This window comes from Loxodonta africana, chromosome 7 (assembly GCF_030014295.1).
Source record: "Loxodonta africana isolate mLoxAfr1 chromosome 7, mLoxAfr1.hap2, whole genome shotgun sequence".
NCBI classification, from domain to species: Eukaryota; Metazoa; Chordata; class Mammalia; order Proboscidea; family Elephantidae; genus Loxodonta; species Loxodonta africana.
Window position 1 is genome coordinate 30,763,750 of NC_087348.1, and position 24,830 is coordinate 30,788,579.

Genomic DNA, 24,830 nt, shown 5'->3' on the forward strand with positions numbered 1-24,830 from the left:
TGTCTATGCATAACAAATGTCATGAAAACTCAGATGAAACATCACAAGGAACCATTAAATTATTTGATGACCAACCACTTCTCAAGACTTTCTCATATGCAATTGAGAGACCTAAGATATTAATCATGATTTAAAATGTTTGCAAGTAAGTAAAATATTCAAATTTTAATAATATTGTGAGAAAGTACATGTCTTGAAATAGTGCATGAGGCTGGGTCGTCTCTTTAATTTACCATACTTGTATTTTCTCTCATGAGTCGAAATCGACTCGCTGGCACTGGGTTTGGTTTTTTTTTTTTTTTTTTTTTTTGTATTTTCTCTGTCTCAAATGATTGCAGAACAGTATAGGATAAGAATAAGCTTATATGTGGAAGAGTACAGTTGAAAGAATTCCTAGATTGTTTTTTATGATAACTAGAGGTTTGAGTTCAATAACTGACTTAGAATAATACATGATACAAGAAAATCTCACCCAGGGAATTATCTTTGTCATCTAATGGCAGTCCTAGAAAGTAATTCCTTAATGTTTGTAATACGTTTTCTCTTTATTCTCCAACCAGATGAATTTCGAAACTCTTACATCGCTCCTGAAAATCTCACCCGGGTGATGGAGTTCATTCTCATGGGAGTCTCAGGCCATCTGGAGCTGCAGATCCCCCTTTTCTTTGGCTTCCTTGTCATCTATGGGCTGACCGTGGTAAGCAACCTGGTCATCATCACCCTCACCAGTGTGGACTCTCGCCTTCAAACCCCCATGTACTTTTTTCTCCGACAGTTGGCTATCATCAATTTTGGCAATTCTACCGTCATTGCCCCTAAAATGCTGACCAATTTCTTAGTAAAGAAGAAAACCACTTTTTATTATGAATGTGCTACCCAAATGGGTGGGTTCTTGTTTTTCATTGTAGCTGAGGTTTTCATGCTTGCTGTGATGGCCTATGACCGCTACGTGGCCATTTGTAACCCCCTGCTCTACATGGAGGTGGTATCTCGACAGATCTGTCTTTTGCTGGTATCCATCACATACGTCTATGGCTTTTCTACAGCTATTGTGGTTACTTTCTGTGTATTTTCTATGTCTTATTGTTCTTCCAATGTTATCAACCATTTTTACTGCGACACTGTTCCCCTGTTAGTATTGTCCTGCTCTGATACTTACTTCCCAGAAATAGTAATCTTTAGTTCTGCAGCTACAAATTTGGTTCTCTCCATAACTGTAGTTGTAGTATCCTATTCCAACATCGTCTTGTCAATTCTCAGAATACGTTCATCAGAAGGAAGGAAAAAAGCCTTCTCCACATGTGCTTCACATATAATGGCGGTCACAGTGTTCTATGGAACACTGCTATTCATGTATTTGCAGCCTAAAACTCACCATTCATTAGATTCTGATAAAATGGCTTCAGTGTTCTATACGCTGGTGATCCCTATGCTGAATCCTATGATCTACAGCTTGAGGAATAAGGATGTGATAGCTGCCTTCAAGAGATTCCTGTCAAACCCATGCTATTCCTTTAAACCAATGTAATTTTAGACTAGTTTAGTAAGTGATAAGAGAGGGATTAAAGTAGATTGCAGAATATTAATGTAATGGGAATTTTCATAAAAATTGAATTATACATGTCATTGTCTGGTTTCTTTCATTAATGTGTATATATGCATATATATATATTGCTTTTCTTTCATGTCACAACATGGATCAGAATTTTGCTCCTTTTTAAAATTTTAATGGATACACTACATTTTATTTATTTTTTTACTATTTGATCGATGCCTGGATCTTTTCCAATTTCTGGCAATTACAAATAATGCTGCTATGAATTCTTGAGTAGCAGTCTCATGTGATTACATAATTTTTCATTTCTCTTGGGTAGATATCTAGAAGCAGAATTGATGGGACAATTGGTAAGTCTATATTAATCCTTTTAAGAATAAATTGTTCCCCCAGCATATAAGAGGGTTCGCTATGAGTTGGAATAGGCCAGATGGCAACAGAATATATATATATATATTGACTGTGAGAGTCCCAGTGTCTTCACATACTTGCCAATCTGCTGTTGTCAGTTGTTTTGACTTGAGCCATTTGAATGGGTGTGTACTGGCACTTTGTTGTGGTTTTAATTTAATGATTTCGTGCAGCATTTGCAAATGCTTTCTTCCATTCTATGGCTTCTCTTTTCATTTTCTAAGTGATACATTTTGAAAATCAAAGGTCTTCATTATTGAGGATTATCAATTTTTTTTTCTTATATCAGTATTTTTGGTATTACATTTGTAATATCTTTGCTTAAGTGAAGTCATAAAAATTTTCTCTTATGTTTCCTTCTAGAAGTTTTATAATTTTGATGCTTAACATTTTTGCCTATGGCCCATGACCCATTTTATTAAATTTATGTGTAAAGTGAATGCCAGGATCTAAGTTTTTTTTTTTTTTTTTTTTGCACACGACTATCCAGTTGTCCCAGGACCATCTGATGCAAAGACTAAAAATTTCCCACAGAATTTCCTTGATGTCTTGGTCAAAAAGAAATTGCTCATATATATAAAGCTTTATTTCTTGGCTTTAAATTCAATTCCACTGATGCAGGTATCTATGTTTATGCCAATGATGTGCTGTCTCATTTATCTAATTTTATAATAAGTTTTAAAATAGAGCAGAGTAAATTATCTTACTTTGGTGAGATTTACCAAGTTCTTCCCAGAAGTCATTCTGGAAGTACTACCTTTTTCTCCTCTGGGATATAACCAAAGTTAACCTTCATAGGACTTTGATACTGCCACCGGAGTTGACTATTTCCCTTTCCAGTCTCACCTTCTAACCATCACCAAGATTCTTCAGTGGGAAAAACTTCTAATAAATTGCTTTCACTCAAATTTCTGCCTTTGCAACTCCTGACTGGAGACCTCAACTTAAACAGTATTACGATTTCTACATGCTATGTTATTTCACATTTTTCCTGAATATTATGTCTTGTGATGAAAAAAAATTAGTTCAAAGCATTAAAGTATTTCATTATTAGAATATATTACAATAACTAAAATCTGAAAAAAAAAAAAAAACCCAAAACCTGATAATATCAATGTTACCAGTGAGGATGTGGAGCAACAGGAACTCTCATTCATTGGTGGCAGGCAGGAATACTCATTGCTGCAGCAACTTTGGAAGACAAATTGGCAAATTCTCTTAAATCTTAACATAATCTTACTATATGTTCCAGCAATAACATTCTTAGGATTTTACTCAACAAATTTGAAAACTATGTCCACACAAAAATCTGTATGCTAATATTTATAACAGCTTTATTCATACACCTAAAAAAACTGGAAGCAATCGGGGTGTGAAACATCCATAAATGATATACTATACAGTGATAAAAAAAGAATGAGCCTTCCATCCATGCAAAAACATGGATGGACCTTAAATGCATATTGATGTGACTGAAGCCACTCAGACGAAGGTATATACTCTGTGAGTCCAACTACATGACATTATGGAAATGCCAAAACTATAGAGACAATAAATTAATAATTGTTGCCATGGGTGGTGGAAGGGAAAGGTCAAGTACGTGAAGCAAAAGGGATGTTTTAGGGCAATGAATCTATTCTGCATGATACTTTCATGATGGATACATGACAGTACGCATTTGTCAAAACCCACAGAATTTTACAGCACAAAGAATAAATCTTAATGAATGCAAACTAAAATAAATCATTTAGGAGGCCAGATGATCTCAGAAGGGAATGCAGAATATGACAAGACAACCTCACTATATTGCAAATACATGGGCCAATCTCACCAAATTGGGTGGGTGAAAAGGTGTTGACAAAGTACCTTTGGAAATTAGTGGAATGTGTTAAGACTAAAGGCAAAGTAATATCATATAATATTGTATTCTAGTTTATAAAGTTGTTTCTCATGTGAGTAAAAAGTAGAGGTTAACAATTCTGAAACCGTTATTTAGGTATGCTGAAATTTCATGATTGAGTGGATAGCAGATGGTGGGGCCCAGAAGGCTTTTAGACTTCTACCTGCACCTAGCTACCAATTAATATGAATTATGATTGCTTTGACTCTCTTGTAGACTTAAGAGCTACGTGTATCAAGGTGGCAACCTTTCTTTAGCATGGGTATTCTAGCTCAATATTTACATGTATTGATATGCGATGTAAGTAGTTTCTTTTACTTCTCACATCAATCCCTTGTGATATGTACTAGAACATTTTATAGATATGGAGACTGAGAAATTGAATACATAACTCACCAGGGTCCAGGATTAACAATAGCTAGCAGGTGATAGAACGAATTCAATTCTTAAAGGCATACTATTAATCAGTCTTTCTACTGTATTCTTCTTACTTTAATTCTCAATATAGATTTGAAACATAAGGTTTTTTTTAAATATATATCTCTCATTCTAAATGATATTTTTTCAAGAAATACGTCTTGTCCTCCTAACATCATTTCCTCAAGTTTCTCATTGATCTATGAAGCAAACTGAAAATTTACAGAAGAGAATATACGACATCAGTAAAACATTTCACAATTTGCAAATTAAGTGTGGTTTACAGTCTTTAATTTCTCATGCTAACTCTGCATGCAGGGCTTCTTTTTATTCTATAGTTCAGCAAACATACTAAGAAAGATTAAGTAATATGACAGAAGTTACTTAATTACTAATACATGGCACTATTGAGGAAACCCTGGTGGCATAGTGGCTAAGTGCTACGGCTGCTACCAAAGGGTCAGCAGTTCGAATCCTCCAAGCACTCCTTGGAAACTCTATGGGGCAGTTCTATTCTGTTCTATAGGGTCGTTATGAGGCAGAATTGTCTCAACAGCAACAGGTTTGGTTTTGGGGTGGGCACTATTAGGACTCAAACTTTAAACCCCAAAACCAAACCTGCTGCCATCAAGTCTATTCTGAATCATGGTGACCTCGTGTGTTACAGAGCAGAACTTCTGCTTTGGATTTTCTTGACTATAATCCTTTTGAAAGCAGGTTGCCAGGACTTTTCCATGGGACTGCTAGGTGTGTTCAAACCACCAACATTTGGTTTAGTAGCTGAGTTCAAACCATTTCTGTCCTCCATGGATCTGGACTTAGACTCTATTTTTGTATTTCTTATGCTATATCGTTCTACCTTCTTCAATGAAAGATCTCCATTATTGCAATAAATTAAAATATTTGAATGTACTTGTAGGTGCAGTTAATCAGAATGTATGGACAGAATGTGGTGTAAGACTATAACAGAGCATGAGAGAAAAGCATTTTTACTAAACTCATAGCTTCATGCAAGAAGTTCCTTTGGGAAAAATGGCAAGCATCATATACCTTTACCCAAAGGATGATAAATTCCTTGTAGACTTAAATATATTTAACAATTTTAACAGAAACTTGATTACCTATCTATAAAAGGGGGGATAAATGGAGTTTTCTGTTTTCTCTTCATAGACATGTACAATAAAATCATTGGTGTAGATCCTAAGTATAAAGAGATAAGTACACTTTATGATGGAAAAGCAGTGAAGAAAATTTCATGGCAGATGGAAGAAATTGCTAGGAGATACTTTTAGGAAGTGGTAGTTGTGTTTGTGTTTATGAAGATGGGGCTAGTTTAGAACGGAGTTTCTTAAAACGTGCTCGTGCATCATTAGTAGATTGCAAATTAAATTTAGCAATTTTTAATCAGCATTCTTTCCCACTTTGGGATTTCTGGTCTAAAAGGTTTATGTTTCCTTCAGTGTTCATGTTGGTCATTACACATAAAAAAAAATAAAAAAATAAATCACCTTTTTCAGGGTCCCATGAGGAAATTTGACACATTTATTGGGGATACAATAAAATTGAATTTACATTTTTTGAAAATTGTTAATTACCCCATTGTAGTTGTTCAATAAACATGTCAATTGAAATAAATCATAACCTACAACTTTTGCTGAGACAAGCTGTAGTACATAAGAGACTTTAGTGAATTTTTAACTCTAATTTATACACTATTTATTCATGGCTATTTTCAAGAGTTATAAATAAATTTATAAGTTTTTTTTCAGAAAGCATTTTTTTATGTATAAATAAGAAATGATATTTAGAGAGAGAAAAGAGATAAAATGTATCCATGTTTTAATAGTAAGTATATGTGTATGTTTTAATTATAAGAATTCTTAATTCTATATCTGTGTCATCCTAAATTAAAATGTAATGGTAGAGAAAAAACTAGAGCAACATTAATTGATCCAAATCTATTTGAAACAGTTCTGTTTCAATCTAGAAATATATATGTAAAAACATGAATATATGTATTGTTTTCAATCATATAATTTACAAATTGGAAGATGTACATTTCATTATTATATCAAGCAAAATATAGAGACAATATAACTATCCAACCACAGAATAAACAGGGTATATCGAGAGAAAAATGATGAGAAACTCTGTACTTCCGAGTCAGAAAACCATGAATGTACTACATGTATACTACACACTAGTCATCTGACCTTGCTTTAAGTTCTTAACCTGTTTGAGGCTTTGCTTCTTCAACTGTAAAACATAACAATTTTATCTCCATACCAAGGTATTGATGAGTATGAAATGAGGTAAATAAATGTCTTAAGAAGAGTTTTCATTGTTTCTTCCTTAGAGCTAGCCATTTTTAGTTCTTACATTAAACAATTTTTTAAGAAGAAAGCAACACCAGGATTGGAAGAAGATTTATTAACAACCTCTGATATGCAGGTGACATAACCTTGCTTGCTGAAAATCAACAGAACTTGAAGCACTTACTGATGATCAAAGACTTCAGCCTTCAGTATGCATTATACCTCAACATAAAGAAAACTAAAACAACAACAGCAACAAAATAGCAACATCAAGATAACCGGGAAAGAAGACGGAAGTTGTCAAGGATTTCATTTTACTTGAATCCAGAATCAATGCCCATGAAAGCATCAGTCAAGAAATCAAAGGACAAAGGTGGGGCCAAGGTGGTAGAGTAGTCAGAAGATCACTGTGGTACATCTTACAACAAACCTCTAAAAAAAAAACAAGTGAATCGATAATATATGACAATCTAGGAACCCTGAACATCAAAGACAAAGTTGAGATGTTGACTGAGGGGCAAGGGAGGAGAGAGAGCTCAGAAGGAGTGAGGATTTGTCAGACTTGACCTGGTTGGCACCCTTCAGGCTGAATTGGCCTACACACATGGGCTGAGGCAAGCAGTAGAGCTTGGGATATGTTTTTCACATTGAGAGAAACCAAGCAGTGGAGATTCTGCACAAGACTTCTGAGCCAAAGGAAAGTGGTACTGGACTGAGAAAGTTAAATGCAAGCATCTAACCTACCACACAGGATCAAAATAACCCTTAGTCCCCCTAAGAAGTACCTCTATCCCCTTCACCTGCCCCCTTGCTGCTCTGCTCTGATTCCAGGCCAGCTTCAGTGATTGACAAGCCCCTTGGGACAGAAGTGAGATCCATCAAGCACACTGATCCATTCTTCCAACTTTGGAGAGGGAACAAATTAACATACAAATAACAAAGAGGAAAAAATAGTTTGCCGGCTCCCCTAAACTAGAACCTCAGAGCAGGCACAGCTCCTTTGCCTATTCACAGGCATAAAGGGTCCATGGATTTTGAATGCCTTTTACCCCTGCTTAGAACTGTGTGGGCTGATTTTAATGTGTACCCCCTCTTTAGCATAGTACAACAGGGTATGTACCTGAAGCCTATTTTCAACTGCAACAGCTAAGGGGGAGTGGCATATTTGTGACATTTGACACCACCATACCCATTAAGCAGGGTCCTCATCTAGCCACATCAAGGGCCTGAAGACTGGTGGGTTCACCCACTCTACCTAGCCACTGAAGACAGGGGTCCGAGAAGAGTTGGTGCCTCCCAGTTCTTACAGCCAACAGCATTGGGTGCCCAAGGTCTGGTACAAAACCCATCCATCTATGAGCTCTAGGGAATAGGGACATTCGCTCCACCCAACCATTCAGGGGCAGCCATCAGCCCCCTTACCTTGCTCAGTACTTAAGCCCCTAGTGCTGCCAGTTATTTGTGCCTGCTCCAATCACCCCTAAGTAGCCCCACCCATCTGGGACTGTAGGTGACAGCCTGCACCACGTACAAGTTGACCAATGACCTGGACACCTGAGCTGAACCCATACAAGAAAATAAAGAGATTCCTGGGCTCACACACCTAGCAGCAGCTCTAACCACCTGGTGACAGGATGTGAGAGTTTCAAAACTCTAATAATCAAACTAGCTCACACAAGCAGCCTATTTGGGCATACCAAAACAAAACAAAACATGAAGCTAAGACACAGTAAGCAAATATAAAATAAATAAATATAACAATTTATTAATGGATTGGAGACAACTGCCGATATCAAATCACACAAAAAGGCAGACCATCATGGCTTCAGGAAGCTACCAAAACAAAGAACCAAGAAAACTCTTGGAGGAAGAAACAGTCTTGGAATTAGTGCGGGTAGAATTCAAAAGATTAACGTACAGAGATCATCAAGATCAGGCAAAATGCAGACCAAACCAAGGAACACACAGACAAAGCAACAGATGAACTTAAGAAGGTTATACAAGAGCATAATGACAAATTTAATAGGCTGAAAGAATATACAGAGAGAAAACAAACAGATATCCAAAGATTAAGAATAAAATCTCAGAATTAGACAACTCAGTAAAGTCAGAGGAGCAGAATTGAGGCAATGGAAACCAGAATTTGTGAGATTGAAGGTAAATCATTGACACCAATTTATTAGAGGAAAAATCAAATAAAAGAATTTAAAAAAATGAAGAAACTCTAAGAATTATGTGGGACTCTATCAAGAGGCATAACTGATTAGTGATTGACTGGAGTACCAGAACAGGGCGAGGTAATAGAAAATACGGAGAGAATTGTTAAAGATTTGTTGGCAGAACACTTCCCTGATATTGTGAAAGATGAGAAGATATCCATCCAAGACGCTCATTGAACCCCACACAGAGTAGACCCCAAAAGAAAGTCACCAAGACATATTATAATCAAACTTGCCAAAACAAAAGATAGAGAAAGAATTTGAAGAGCAGCTAAGGACAACCGACAAGTCATCTACACAGGACAGTCAATAAGACTAAGCTCTGACTACTCAGCAGAAACCAGGCAGGCAAGAAGGCAATGGGAGGACGTAGACAAAGCCTTGAAGGAAAAAAAAAATTAGCAGCCAAGAACCATATAGCCAGCAAAGATGTCTCTCAAATATGACGGTGAAATTGAGGCGTTTCCAGATAAACAGAAGTTGAAAGAATTTGTAAAAACCACACCAAAATGATAAGAAATACTAAAGGACGTCCTCCAGTTAGAGGGTCAATAACATCAGGGAACAATCCAAAACTACAACACAGAACAGAACAACCAGGTACTAACCCAGAGACGGAAGTCACAAAAATAAAACAAAGCTAAAACACTGAAAATAGGGAAACAGAGACATCAATACATAAAAGGAAACACCATCAAAACAAACAAACAAAAAAGGACTAAATAATGTCGTTATAGAACTTTCAGGAAGTCAAGGTGATATCAAGAAGTAAAAGATTGGTTTAAACTCAGAAAAATAGAGGTAAATATTAAGGTAACCACAAAGGAAACTAACAATACTGCACATCAAAATAAAAGAGAAGCGTAACGAATCGGCAAATACCAAATCAACAACAACGAAAAAGATGAAAGAAAATCCGTAAAGAAATACGACACAGCACAGAAAACTAAGTGGAACCAAAAAACTGTCAACCACACACACACACACACAAAAAAAAAAAAATCAAAATGACAGCACTAAACTCATACCTATCAAAGATTACACTGAATGTCAATTGACTAAGTACATGAATAAAGAGACAGATGGTGGCAGAATGAATAAAAAAACATGATCATCTATATGCTGCCCTGCAAGAGACACACCTTAGACTTAAAGACACACAAAAAAATTAAACTCAAAGAAAGGAAAATATATATATATATATATATATATATATATATATATATATCTCAAGCAAACAACAATCAGAAAAGAGTAGGAATGGCAATATTAATCTCAGATAAAATAGACTTTAAAGTAAAATCCACCAAAAAGGATCAGGAAGGAAACCGTATAATGACTAAAGGGTCAATACACCAGGAGTACATAAATGTAATAAATATTTATGTACACAATGACAGCGCTCCAAAATACATTAAAAAAAAAAAAAACCTCTAACAGTGTTGAAAAGAGAAATAGAGAGCTCCACAATAATAGTAGGACACTTCAACACACCACTTTCAGGATAGACAGAACATCCAGAAAGAAGCTCAATAAAGACACAGAAGAGCTAAATGCCATAATAACCAACTTGATCTCATAGACTTATATAGAACACTTCATCTAACAGCAGCCAAGTATACTTCCTTTTCCAATGTACTGGGAACATTCTCCAGAATAGACCACATATTAGGTCATAAAGCAAGGCTTAACAGAATCTAAAGCACCAAAATGTTACAAAGCATTTTTTATGACCATAAAGCAATAAAAGTAGAAATCAATAAGAGAAAAAGCAAGGAAAAAAAAAATTAAACGCATGGACTCTGAACACCCTGCTCAAAACTACAGGGTTATAGAAGAAATTAATTATGCAATAAAGAAATTGATAGAATCAAATGAAAATGAAAACACATCCTACCAGGACCTTTGGGACACAGGAAAAGCTATGCTCAGAGCTTAATTTATAGCAATAAATGCACACATCCAAAATGAAGAAGGGCAAAAATCAAAACATTAACCCTACAACTTGAACAAATAAAGAGCAGCAAAAGAAGTGTTCAGGCACCAGGAGAAAGAAAATAATAAAAATTAGAGCAGAATTAAATGAAATGGAAAAACAATTGAAAGAGTTAACAAGACCAAAAGCTGGTTCTTTGAAAAGATTAACAAAATCTATAAAGCATTGGCCAAACTGACAAAAAAAAAAACAGGAAAGGAAGCGAATAACCCAAATAAGAAATGAGGTGGATGATATCACAACAGACCCAACTGAAATTAGAAGATTCATAACAGAAGTCTACGAAAAATTGTACTCTAACAAATTTGAAAACCTAAAGGAAATGGACAAATTTCTAGAAACACACTACCTACCTAAACTAACACAAACAGAGGTAGAACAACTAAATAAACCTATAACAAAAGAGAGCAAAAAGGTAATTTAAAGGTAACAAAAACATTCCTGGCCGTGACAGCTTCACTGGAGAATTCTACCAAAGTTTCAGAGAAGAGTTAACACCACTACTACCAAAGGTACTTCAAAAAAAAAAAAGGTACTTCAGAGCACAGAAAAAGACGGGATACTCCCAAACTCATTCTATGAAGCCAGCACAACTCTGATACGAAAACCAGGTAAAGACATATCGAAAAAGAAAATTACACAGCAGTACCCCTCATGAACATAGATGCAAAAATTCTCAATAAAAATTCTAGCTAATAGAATTCAACTACATATCAAAAAACAATTCACCATGACCAAGTGGGATTCATGCTGGGTATGCAGGGATGGTTTACAATTAGAAAAACAATATAATCCATCATATAAATAAAAGACAAGAACCACATAATCTTATCAACTGATACAGAAAATGCATTTGATAAAATCTAACACCCATTCATCATAAAAACTCAACAAAATAAAAATAGAAAGGAAATTCCTCAACATAATAATGGGCATCATCCTAAATGGAGTCTGAAAGCATTCCTCTTGAGAATGGGAACCAGAAAAGGATGCACTTTATCACCACTGTTATGCAACATTGTGCTGGAGATCTTCACCAGACCAATTAGGCTAGAAAACGAAATAAAGGGCATATAAATTTGTAAGGCAGAAGTGAATGTATCTTCATTTGCAGATGATATGATCTTATACACAGAAAACCCCAAAGAATCCATAAGAAAACTACTGGAACTAGTAGAAGATTTCAGCAAAGTACCAGGACACAAGATAAACATACAAAAATCAGTTGGATTCCCCTACACCAACAAAGACAACATCAAAGAGGAAGTCACCAAATCAATATCATTTACAATAGCCCCCAAGAAGACAAAATAGTTAGGAATAAATCTAACCAGAGATGTAAAAGACCTATACAAAGAAAACTGCAAGACAGTACTACAAGAAACTTAGAGACCTACATAAGTGGAAAAATATAACTTGCTCATGGATAAGTAGACTCAACATTGTAAAAATGTTTATTCTACCCAAAGCGATCTATAGATACAGCACAATTCTGATCCAAATTCCAATGACATTTTTTTTAAACTTTTTATTGTGCTTTAAGTGAAAGTTTACAAATCAAGTCAGTCTCTCACACAAAAACCCATATACACCTTGCTACACACTCCCAATTACTCTCCGCCTAATGAGACAGCCTGCTCTCTCCCTCCACTGTCTCTTTTTGTGTCCATTTCGCCAACTTCTAACCACCTCCACCCTCTCATCTCCCCTCCAGCCAGGAGATGCCAACATAGTCTCAAGAGTCCACCTGATCTAAGAAGCTAACTCCTCACCAGCATCCCTCTGCAACCCATTGTCCAGTCCGATTCATGTCTGAAGAGTTGGCTTCAGGAATGGTTCCTGTCCTGGGCCAACAGAAGGTCTGGAGGCCATGACCACCAGGGTCCTTCTAGTCTCAGTCAGACCATTAAGTCTGGTCTTTTTACAAGAATTTGAGGTCTGCATCCCACTGCTCTCCTGCTCCCTCAGGGGTTCTCAGTTGTGTTCCCTGTCAGGGCAGTCATGGGTTGCAGCCGGGCACTGTCTAGTTCTTCTGGTCTCAGGATGATGTAGTTGTTGGTTCATGTGGCCCTTTCTGTCTCTTGGGCTCGTAATTGCCTTGTGTCCTTGTGTATTCTTCATTCTCCTTTGATCCAGGTGGGTTGAGACGAATTGATGCATCTTAGATGGCTGCTTGCTAGTGTTTAAGACCCCAGGCACCACTCTTCAAAATGGGATGCAGAATGTTTTCTTAATAGATTTTATTATGCCAGTTGACTTAGATGTCCCCTGAAACCATGGTCCCCAGGCTCCTGCCCCTGCTACGCTGGCCTTCGAAGCATTCGGTTTACTCAGTAAACTTCTTTGCTTTTGGTTTAGTCCAGTTGTGCTGACCTCCCCTGTATTATGTGCTGTCTTTCCCTTCACCTAAGGTAGTTCTTATCTAATATCTAATTAGTGAATACCCCTCTCCCACCCTACCTCCCTCCCTCCTCTCGTAACCACAAAAGAATGTTTTCTTCTCAGTTTAAACTATTTCTCAAGTTTTTATAATAGTGGTCTTATACAATATCTGTCCTTTTGCAACTAACTAATTTCATTCAGCATAATGCCTTCCAGGTTCCTCCATGTTATGAAATATTTCACAGATTCCTCACTGCTCTTTATTGATGCGTAGTATTCCATTGTGTGACTATACCATAATTTATTTATCCATTCATGCATTGATGAGCACCTTGTTTGCTTCCATCTTTTTGCTATTGTAAACAGTGCTGCAATAAACATGGGTGTGCATATATCTGTTCGTGTAAAGGCTCTTACTTCTCTAGGATATATTCCAAGGAGTGGGATTGCTGGATCATATGGTAATTCTATCTCAAGCTTTTTAAGGAAGTGCCAAATATATTTCCAAAGTGGTTGTACCATTTGACATTCCCACCAGCAGTGTAGAAGTGTTCCAATCTCTCCACAGCATCTCAACCTTTATTATTTTGTGTTTTTTGGATTAATGACAGCCTTGTTGGAGTGAGATGAAATCTCATTGTAGTTTTGATCTGCATTTCTCTAATGGCTAATGATCGTGAACATTTCCTCATGTGTCTGTTAGCTACCTGAATGTCTTCTTTACTGAAGTGTGTATTCATATTCTGCCCATTTTTTAATTGGGTTATTTGTCTTCATGCAGTTGAGTTTTTGCAGTACCATGTAGATTTTAGAGGTCAGGTGCTGATCAGAAATGTCATAGCTAAAAACTTTTTCCCAGTCTGTAGTCTTTTTAGTCTTTTGGTGAAGTCTTTCAATGACCATAGGTGTTTGCTTTTTAGGAGCTCCCAGTTATCTAGTTTTTCTTCTACATTCTTTATATGTTTTGTATACTGTTTATACCATGTATTAGGGCTCCTAATGTTGTCCCTATTTTTTCTTCCATGATCTCTATCGTTTTAGATTTGATATTTAGGTCGTTGATCCATTTTGAGTCAGTTTTTGTGCATGGGGTGAGGTATGGGTCTTGTTTCATTTTTTTGCACATGGATATCCAGTTATGCCAGCACCATTTGTTAAAAAGACTGTCTTTTCCCCATTTAACTATTTTGGGGCCTTTGTCAAATATCAACTGCTCATATGTGGATGGATTTATGTCTGGATTCTCAATTCTGTTCCATTGGCCCATGTATCTGTTGTTGGACCAGTACCAGGCTGTTTTGACTACTGTGGCAGTATAATAGGTTCTAAAATCAGGTAAAGTAAGGCCTCCCACTTTGTTCTTCTTTTTCAGTAAAGTTTTATTTATCTGGGGCCTCTTTTCCTTCCATATGAAGTTGGTGATTTGTCTCTCCATCTCATTAAAGAATGTCGTTGGGATTTGGATCGGAATTGCATTAAATGTATAGACCGCTTTTGGTAGAATAGACATTTTTATAATGTTAAGTCTTCCTATCCACGAGCAAGGTATGTCTCTTTTGGTTTCTTGCAGAAGTGTACTGTAGTTTTCTTTGTATAAGTCTTTTACAACTCTGGTAAGATTTATTCCTAAGTATTTTATCTTCTTGGGAGCTACTGTAAATGGCATTGATTTGGTGATTTCCTCTCTGATGTTCTTTTTGTTGGTGTAGAGGAATCCAACTGATTTTTGTATGTTTATCTTGTATCCCGATACTCTGCTGAAATCTTCTATTAGTTTCAGTAGTTTTCTGGAGGATTCCTTAGGGTTTTCTGTGTATAAGATCATGTCATCTGCAAAGAGAGATACTTTCACTTCTTCCTCGCCAATCTGGATGCCCTTTATTTCTTTAACTAGCCTAATTGCTCTGGCTAGGACTTCCAGCACAATGTCGAATAAGAGCGGTGATAAAGGGCATCCTTGTCTGGTTCCCGATCTCAATAGGAAGGTTTTCAGGCTCTCTCCATTTAGGGTGATGTTGGATGTTGGTTTTGTATAAATGCCTTTTATTATGTTGAGAAATTTTCCTTCTATTCCTATTTTGCTGGGAGTTTTTATCATGAATGAGTGTTGAACTTTGTCAAATGCCTTTTCTGCATCAATTGATAAAATCATGTGGTTCTTGTCTTTTGTTTTATTTATGTGGTGGATTACATTAATTGTTTCTCTAATGTTGAACCATCCCTCCATATCTGGTATGAATCCCACTTGGTCATGGTGAATTATTTTTTTGATATGTTGTTGAATTCTATTGGCTAGAATTTTGTTGAGGATTTTTGCATCTACAGTCATGAGGGATACAGGTCTATAATTTTCTTTTCTTGTGGTGTCTTCACCTGGTTTTGGTTACAGGGATACGCTGGCTTCATAGAATGAGTTTGGTAGTATTCTATCCTTTTCTATGCTCTGAAATACCTTTAGTTGGAGTGGTGTTAACTCTTCTCTGAAAGTTTGGTAGAATTCTGCAGTGAAGCCGTCGGGACCAGGGCTTTTTTTTGTTGGGAGTTTTTTGATTACCTTTTCAATCTCTTCTTTTGTTATGGGTCTATTTAGTTGTTCTACCTCTGTTTGTGTTAGTTTAGGTAGGTAGTGTGTTTCTAGGAATTCATCCATTTCTTCTAGGTTTTCAAACTTATTTGAGTATAGTTTTTCATAGCAATCCAATATCATTCTTTTAATTTCAGTTGGGTCTGTTGTAATATTGCCCATCTCATTTCTTATTTGGGTTATTTGCATCCTCTCCTGTTTTTCTTTTGTCAGTTTGGCCAGTGGTTTATCAATTTTCTTGATTTTTTTCAAAAAACCATCTTTCGATCTTGTTAATTCTTTCAATTGTTTTTCTATTTCATTCAGTTCAGCTCTAATTTTTTGTATTCTTCTGGTGCCTGTGGGTTTCTTTTGTTGCTCTCTTTCTATTTGTTCAAGTTGTAGGGATAATTCTTTGATTTTGGCCCTTTCTTCTTTTTGGATGTGTGCATTTATTGATATAAATTGGCCTCTGAGCACTGCTTTTGCTGTGTCCCAAAGGTTGTGATAGGAAGTGTTTTCATTCTCATTGGATTCTCTGAATTTCTTTATTCCATCCTTAATGTCTTCTATGATCCAGTCTTTTTTCAGCAGGGTATTGTTCAGTCTCCAAGTGTTTGATTTCTTTTCCATGCTTTTCCTGTTATTGATTTCCACTTTTATGGCCTTATGGTCAGAGAAGATGCTTTGTAATATTTCGATATCTTGGATTCAGCTAAGGCTTGCTTTGTGACCTAATATGTGGTCTATTCTAGAGAATGTTGCATGTGCACTAGGAAGTACACTTGATTGCTGCTGGGTAGAGTGTTCTGTATATGTCTACGAGGCCACGTTGGTTGATTGTGGCATTTAGATCTTCCGTATCTATATTGGGTTTCTTTCTGAATGTCCTGTCCTTCACTGAAAGTGGTGTGTTGAAGTCTCCTGCTATTACTCTGGAGCTGTCTATCTCGCTTTTCAGTTCTGTTAAAATTTGATTTATGTATCTTGCAGCCCTGTCATTGGGTGCAGAAATATTCAATATGGTTATATCTTCTTGGTGTATTCTCCCTTTAATCATTATATAGTGTCCTTCCTTATCCTTTCTGATGGATTTAACTTTAAAGTCTATTTTGTCAGAAATTACTATCGCCACTCCTGCTCTTTTTTGACTGTTGTTTGCTTGATATATTTTTTTCTATCCTATGAGTTTTAGTTTGTTTGTGTCTCTAAGTCTAAGGTGTGTCTCTTGTAGGCAGCATATAGACGGATCTTCTTTTTTAATCCATTCTGCCACTCTCTGTCTCTTTATTGGTGCATTTAGTCCATTTACATTTGAGGTAATTATGGATTTTTTTGATGAGTTCAGTGCTGTCATTTTGATGTGTTTTTTGTGTGTGTTGTTGACAGTTTCTTTTTCCCACTTGATTTTATGTGCTGAGTAGATTTTCTTTATATATTGCCCTTTCCTCATATTTGTTGTTGTCTATTTTGTTTCTGCTGAGTCTGTATTTTTCCCTTGTATTTTATTTTGATGAGTAGGATAGTTTGTCTCCTTTGTGGTTACCTTATTATTTACCACTATTTTTCTAAATTTAAAACTAACTTTTATTTCTTTGTATCACCGTACCTTCCTCTCCATATGGAAGGTGTATGATTACATTTCTTCGTCCCTCTTTATTATTTTAATGTTGCCTTCTTTTATATAATAACATTGCTGTTACCCTGTTTTTTTTTTTTTTTTTTTTTTTTTAATAATCTTGCTTTGTTTTTTTTTTGGATTTCCCTGTCTGGTTTGACGTCTGGCTGTTCTGCGCAGTGTTCTAGTCTTGGGATGATACACGATATTATTGATTTTCTAACCAAAGAACTCCTTTAGTATTTCTTGTGTTTTGGTTTGTTTTTTACGAATTCCCTCAACTTGTGTTTATCTGGAAATGTCTTAATTTCACCTTCATATTTAACAGAGAGTTTTGATGCATATATGATTCTTGAAAGACATTTTTTTTTTCCTTCAATTTTTTAAAATATGTCATCCCATTGCCTTCTTGCCTGCATGGTTTCTGCTCAGTAGTCCAATCTTATTCTTCTTGGCTCTCCTTTGTAGGTGACTTTTCATTTATCCCTTGCTGCTCTTATAATTCTGTCTTTGTCTTTGGTTTTGGCAAGTTTGATTATAATATATCTTGGTGACTTTCTTTTAAGATCTACCTTATGTGGAGTTTAATGAGCATCTTGGATAGATATCGTCTCACATTTCACAATATCACGGCAGTTTTCTGCCAACAAATCCTCAACAATTTTCTCTGTATTTTCTGTTATCCCTCCTTCTTCTGGTACTCCAATCACTCGTAGGTTATTTCTCTTGATAGAGTCCCACATGATTCTTAAGGTTTCTTCATTTTTTTTTAATTCTTTTATCTGATTTTTCTTCAAATATATTAGTGCTAACTGATTTATCTTCAATTCAGAAATTCTAGCTTTTACTTGCTCAGTTCTGCTCTTCTGAATTTCTATTGAGTTATCTAATTCTGTAATTTTATTGTTAATCTTCTGAATTTCTGATTGTTGTCTGCCTATGGATTTTTCCAGCTTATTAAACTTTTCATTATACTCCTGAATAATCTTTCTAATTTCTTCAATTGCTTTATTTGTGTTTTCCTTGGCTTGTTCTGCATATTGCCTCATTTCCTTCCTGATGTCTTGAAGAGTTCTGTATATTAAACTTTTGTATTCTTCATCTGGTAATTCCAGGAATGCACTTTCACCTAAAAGATCCCTGGATTCTTTGTTTTGAGAGCCTGTTGAGGTGATCATGGTCTGTTTCTTTACGTGACCTGATATTGACTGTTGTCTCCAAGCCATCTATAAGTTATTGTATTAGTTTATGCTTGCTTACTGTGTCATAGCTGCTTGCTTTGTTTTGTTTTGGTATACCCCTATGGGTTGCTTGAGTGAGCTAGCTCAATTATTTTCACCTTTGGAGCTCTGGTGTCCTGTCCCCAGCTGGCTAGAGCTGTTATCAGGTATATCAATCTAGGTGTCCTTTCGGTTTTCTTGCATGAACTCAGCTCAGGTTTCCAGGTAGGTGATTGTCAAGTGTGTGGTACAGTCTCTGTCCTACAGACTTAGAGGGGCAGGGGTGACTGGCATATGTACTGGCATCTGACTGTAGCAGAGGGTCACACTCTGAACAAGGCAGGGGCCTGAGAACCGACCCCCAACTGTCTCTTAGGAAAATGCATCTCTGTTCCCTAGATTGTGCTGGTGGGTGGGTTCTGCAGAGGGACCATGGACACCCAAAGTTTTTGGTTGTAAGGACTGGGAGGTACCAGTTACCTTTGGACCCCTGTTGTGGGTGGCTGGGTGACCTGAGTGGAGCTACCAGTCTTTAGGTCCCTATGTGGGTAAGTGAGGACCTTGTTTAATAGGCAAACAATGGCAAAGGTCAAACACCCACCTCTCCACCGCACATCTGAAATGGTGCGGCCCAACAAGGGCCTATTCTCCCGAAATAGGCCCACACAGGTCCACGCAGAAGGGAAAGGTGCTCAAGGTCCAGGGACGGTTTATGCCTGGACAGGAGCCACTTCTGTCCTGAGCTCCCCCAGTTAATAGAGCTAGCAAATTATCTTTTCCCCCAGATGGCTCTAGGTGCTCACCAGGATCTATCTCAGGCCCAGGGATCCAGCTGCTGAAGCCTGCTTGGGGGTGGGAGGGTGCAGTAAAATATACGCAAGTACTTACCTTTTGCCGAGAGCACCATTCCCTCAGGTTCCAGAGGTGTGTATAAGCTGTTTGGCTGGCTGATTCTCCCTGAGGAAACTGTGGTGAACGTTAGTACCAGCCCACCGCTGCCACTGCTCCGGGAATGGTGCCTTAGGGCTCCCCACGATTTGATCTGGTAACTCATCCCCGCTTCTGAAGAGTCTCTTCCTCCCCCTGCCCCTCAGTTCATTGTCTAATCTTGCCTTTGATGGTCAGGGCTCCCAGCTTGTCACAAATGTACTAGTTTTACTTATTTTTTTTTTGGGTCTTTGTTGTAAAGAAGGCTCACCGGAAGCATCTGTTTATTCCACCATCTTTGCTCCACCTCCCCAATGACATTTTTTAATGAGTTGGAGAAGTAAATCACCAACTTCATATGGATGTGGAAGAGGCCCTAGATAAATGAAGCATTACTGAAAAGAAGAACAAAGTGGGAGGTCTCACATTATCTGATTTTAGAGCCTGTTATACCATCATGGCAGTCAAAACAGCCCCATACACATAGACCAATGGAACAGAATTGAGAATCCAGATATAAATTCATCCACCTATGGGCAGTTGATATTTGACAAAGGCCCAAAGTCTGTTAACTGGGGAAAAAAACAGTCTCTCTAACAAATGGTGCTGGCATAACTGGATATCCAGCTGCAAAAAAATGAAAAAAAGACCCATACCTCACACTATGCACAAAAGCTAACTGAAAATGGATCAAAGACCTAAATATAAAATCTGAAAGGATAAAGACCATGGAAGAAAAATAGGGACAACACTAGGAGCTATAATACATAGCATGAACAGAATACAAAACAATCCTAACAATGCATAAACACCAGAAGAGAAACTAGACAACTAGACCAAACCAAAAACCAAACCCAGGGCTGTGGAGTTGATTCCAACTCAGAGCAACCCTACAGGACAGAGTAGAACTGCCCCATAGAGTTTCCAAGGTGCACCTGGCGGATTTGAACTGCTGACCCTTTGGTTAGCAGCTGTAGCACTTAACCACTACACCACCAGGGTTTCTATATAACTATAAGCTCCTAAAAATCAGCTACACTCATCAAAAGACTTCACCAAAAGAGTAAAAAGACAAACCAAAGGCTGGGAAAAAAATTTGGCAACAACATATCTGCTCAAGGTATAAACTCTAAAATCTACAAGGTACTGCAAAACTTCAACAACAAGAAGACAAATAACCCAATTAAAAAATGAGCAAAGAATATGAACAGTCACTTCACCAAAGAAGACATTCAGGTGACTATCAGATACATGAGGAAATCCTCAGAGTCATTATCCATTAAAAAGAGAAATGCAAATCAAAACTACAATGAGATACCATCTTACACCAACAAGGCTAGCATTAATCCAAAAACACAAAATAATAAATATTGGAGAGGTTGTGGAAAGACAGGAACAGTTATACACTGCTGGTGGGAATGTAAAATGGTATAACCACTTTGGAAATCAATTTGGCTTTTCCTTAAAAAGCTAGAAATAATACTACCACAGGATCCAGCAGTCCCACTCCTTGGTATACATCCTAGAGGAATAAGAGATATATGCACATCCATGTTCATTGCAGCACTGTTCACAACAAAAAGATAGAAACAACCTAAATGCCCATCAGTGGATAAGTGGATAAACAAATTATGGTATATTCACCCAGTGGAATACTTAAACCCAAACACAACAATAAAAACACAGATGAATCCTCAAAACATCTCATAACGTGGATGAATCTGGAAGGCATTATGCTGAGTGAAATTAGTCAGTGGCAAAATGACAAATATCACATGAGTCCACTATTATAAAAACTCAAGAAAAGGTTTAAACACAGAAGAAAACATTCTTTTGATGGTTATGAGGGGTGGGGGGGAGAGAGGTACCCGGTAACTAGATAGTAGACAAAAATTACCTTAGGTGAAGGGAAGGACAACATACCATAGAGGCGAAGCCAGCACAACTGGACTAAATCAAAAACTTGGAAGTTTCCTGAATACAACCAAACACTTCAAGGGACAAAATGCAGGGGCTGGGGTTTGGGGACCATGGTTTCAGGGGACATCTAGATCAACTGGCATAATAAAATCTATTAAGAAAACTTTCTGCATCCCACTTTGGTGAGTGGCATCTGGAGTCTTAAAAGCTAGCAAGGGGCCATCTAAGATGCACCAATAGATCCCAACCCACCTGGAACAAAGAAGAATGAAGAACACCAAAGACACAAGGAAATCTTAGCCCAAGAGATAGAAAGGGCCACATAAACCAAAGACTTCATCAGCCTGAGACCAGAAGAACTAGATGGTGTCTGGATACCACCAATGACCGCCCTGACAGGGGATAAAACAGAGAGTCCCTGATGGAGCAGGAGAAAATTAGGGTGCAGAACTCAAATTCTAGTAAAAAGACCAGACTTAATGTTCTGACTGAGACTGGAGGAACCCCAGAAGACATGGCTCCTGGGCTCTCTGTTAACCAAGAACTAAAATCATCCCCAAAAGACAAAGATTAGACTGGACTGTAAGACATAAAATGATACTAGTGATGAGTGTGCCTCTCCGTCCAAGTAGATACAGGAGATTAAATGGGCAGCTCCTGTCTGGAGGTGAGATGAGAAGTAGGAAAGGTACAGGAGCTGGTTGAATGGACATGGGAAATCCAGGGTGGAAAGAGGGAGCATGCTGTCACATTACAGAGAGAGCAACTAGGGTTATATAACAATGTGTGCATAAATTTTTGTATGAGAATCTAACTTGAGCTATAATCTTTCACTTAAAACACATATCCACACACAAAAATTATCACAGTAAAATGTACATAACAACAACAACAACAAAAAGATTACAGTCTAGGAAACCCTGTGGGGCAGTTTACTCCATCACATGGGGTTGCTATGAGTGGAAATCTACACAAAAGCACCTAACAAAAACAACAGCAAATTATACTGCAATAAAGTTGTTTGAAAATAAACCATTGTAGCATCGACTTTTGTGTAATATTTTAATTTTGCTTCTCAGAACTTTTGCCCAAATTTCCATATAATCTATATATACAAAATTTTAAAAGCAATAGGCAATGGGTTTGGTTTTGGGTTTTATATAACATGTACATGTTTATAATTTGTTTAATACATTTCTATGATATTTAGTTAATTTTTTTCTGATATTTCACGATATTGAAGCATAATCTTGTGCAGATTTCCATTTATATATTTCAGTAACTTGCATTACTTCTGCAGAATAGATCTCTAGAAGCGGATTTTCTACAATAATGAAGATGTACATGTTTTCAACTGTTTTTGTACCTAAGGCAGTAGGTTTAGAATGACTGTGTTCCTCAGTTCATGGCACCTTTTCATTATTGGTCCAGGCAATGCCCCTTATCCTCCCCCGCCTTTTTTTTTAGTCCCACTTTATCATTATTCCTTTATCCAGTTATTTCTGTCACTGCTGGGTAAGCATTCCATTTAATTTAAGATGATTGTGTTTGTTTTCCTTACAAAATGAACATTACTGTTCTCTGCACATGAATTTATACTTTATATAAATGGCACCCTGCCAGATACCTCAACTTCCAATTTTCAATTTAAGGCCTGCAGTGTTTCAAGTGGACAATCTTCTGATTAAAAAAAGGAAGTACTGCTGTAAAGGAGACGTAAGGCCCATAGAAGAGAAATTTCTCAGTAACAATTCTTTCTAGATAATTCTATTACTCCTTACATGGAAAACAAAAATACATTTAAAACCTTCAATATTAAAAACAATGAATCTCTATCTCCAGAAATTTCACATTCAAATATAAGAAAAGAGCATCACTTTTAAATACTGTATTTTACTCTCCTCCAGCAGCTATCTTCTAGATTAGCCACTTTTTTTTTTTCCTATCTTTTTCTCACCTACAAGAGTAAAGAAAAGAGTAAAGAATATTTTTATTAAATTCAGGTTGTTTTTTGGAGGTTGCATCGTCCACTTTAACTTATTCCTTAAATTAATGACTATGTAACTGTATTCTTTTACGTAAAGAGGGGTAAAAAAAACAGCAGATAGTGGCAAAACAAAAACATTGTTTACACCACACTCACAACTTAGCTATACACTGTGCTACCAGGGCTCAATAAAGATATAGTATGTTCTAATCTGACTGCTAGACCTCTGGTTCCTAGCCCTATCATGCTCCATATTTGCAATAATCAGTCTCTGAATGCAAATGAGCTACTTTGGGAGACAGACTTTAATCAGTGTCCCTCAGATGCCGTGGAGTTTAGCTCATTTCAAAAATATAGGCCCGGATTTCCTTTGGGGCTACTATGTCATGGATCTTGTTAAGTACAAATCCCTGGTGGCCCCTTCCCTAAGGAGATAGAAGACAATTTGTTGATCTGAGCATCGCCTGTGCTGCAGAGATAAGGTCTCAAAGTATTATAGAGCCCACCACCTCTGACTATCGAAGTCATGGAGTGATGCTCACTAAGAACTAGAAGCAGATTTTCCATTAGAGGTGGGTAGAAAATATTTATTTCATTAATATATTTAAAAAAATGTTTTGTTGAGTCCATTTTGACTCATAGTGACCCTATAGGAGAGAGTAGAACTGTCCCATAGGGTTTCCAAGGACTGCGTGGTGGATTTCAACTGGTGACCTTTCGGTTAGCAGCAGTAGCTCTTAACCGCTATGCCACCAGGGTTTCCCATTAATATATACTGGGCTTTAAAAATCCAAAACCTATATTTTCAAATGAGCCATTCAATCTAATTTTTGGAAAACACTGGGAGTTCCATATAATCAAGTAATATAATGCTTAACTAAAGTTTTTTTAACTAAAGTTTGTTTCCAGGTTTTATAGCTCTTTTGGGATCATACACTGTCAAATATGATACAGGAATGCTAGAATCTCAAAAATCAAGGGTTGATGGTCAGTGAAAAAGGCTTCAGATTGGTAAAGAACATACTAGGAATTTTTGGCTATATATATAGCAAAAATCAAAACTTGAGATAGATAGCCAAAAAAACACTATATCCTCACCGTTATGGGCTGAATTATGCCCCCCTACGATATGTGTTGTAAATCCTAAACTCTATGCCTGTGATTATAATCAAATTTGGGAATGAGTTGCCTTTGTTACAAAAAATGAGGCAGGATTAGTGTAGGGTATGCCTTGAGTCAACCACCTACAAAATCACGAATAGGATGTTAAGCAAGCTGAGATGGGGGAAGAGAGATTCCAAGCTACTGGGAGATCGCCAAGGGACCAGGAAACAGAAGATGAAGAGAAAAGTTCCTTCCCCCAGAGCTGATAGAGAAAGAAAGTCTTCCCCTAGAGCCAA

At 37.0% G+C, this 24,830-nt stretch overlaps 1 protein-coding gene across 1 annotated transcript; it reads left to right on the forward strand.

Moving 5' to 3' along the window:
* The first annotated feature begins 343 nt into the window (after nt 1-343).
* On the forward strand, nt 344-1,644 carry LOC100677134 (olfactory receptor 8J3-like). Its single transcript, XM_023542043.2, has one exon. The coding sequence runs from the start codon at nt 497-499 to the stop codon at nt 1,526-1,528; it is 1,032 nt and encodes a 343-aa protein (XP_023397811.1). The 5' UTR covers nt 344-496; the 3' UTR covers nt 1,529-1,644.
* The last annotated feature ends 23,186 nt before the right edge of the window (nt 1,645-24,830 follow it).

What these genes read in the sequence shown, in the direction of transcription:
- LOC100677134 (XM_023542043.2), top strand. Translation starts at nt 497, where the DNA reads ATGGCAGTCCTAGAAAGTAATTCCTTAATGTTTGTAATACGTTTTCTC.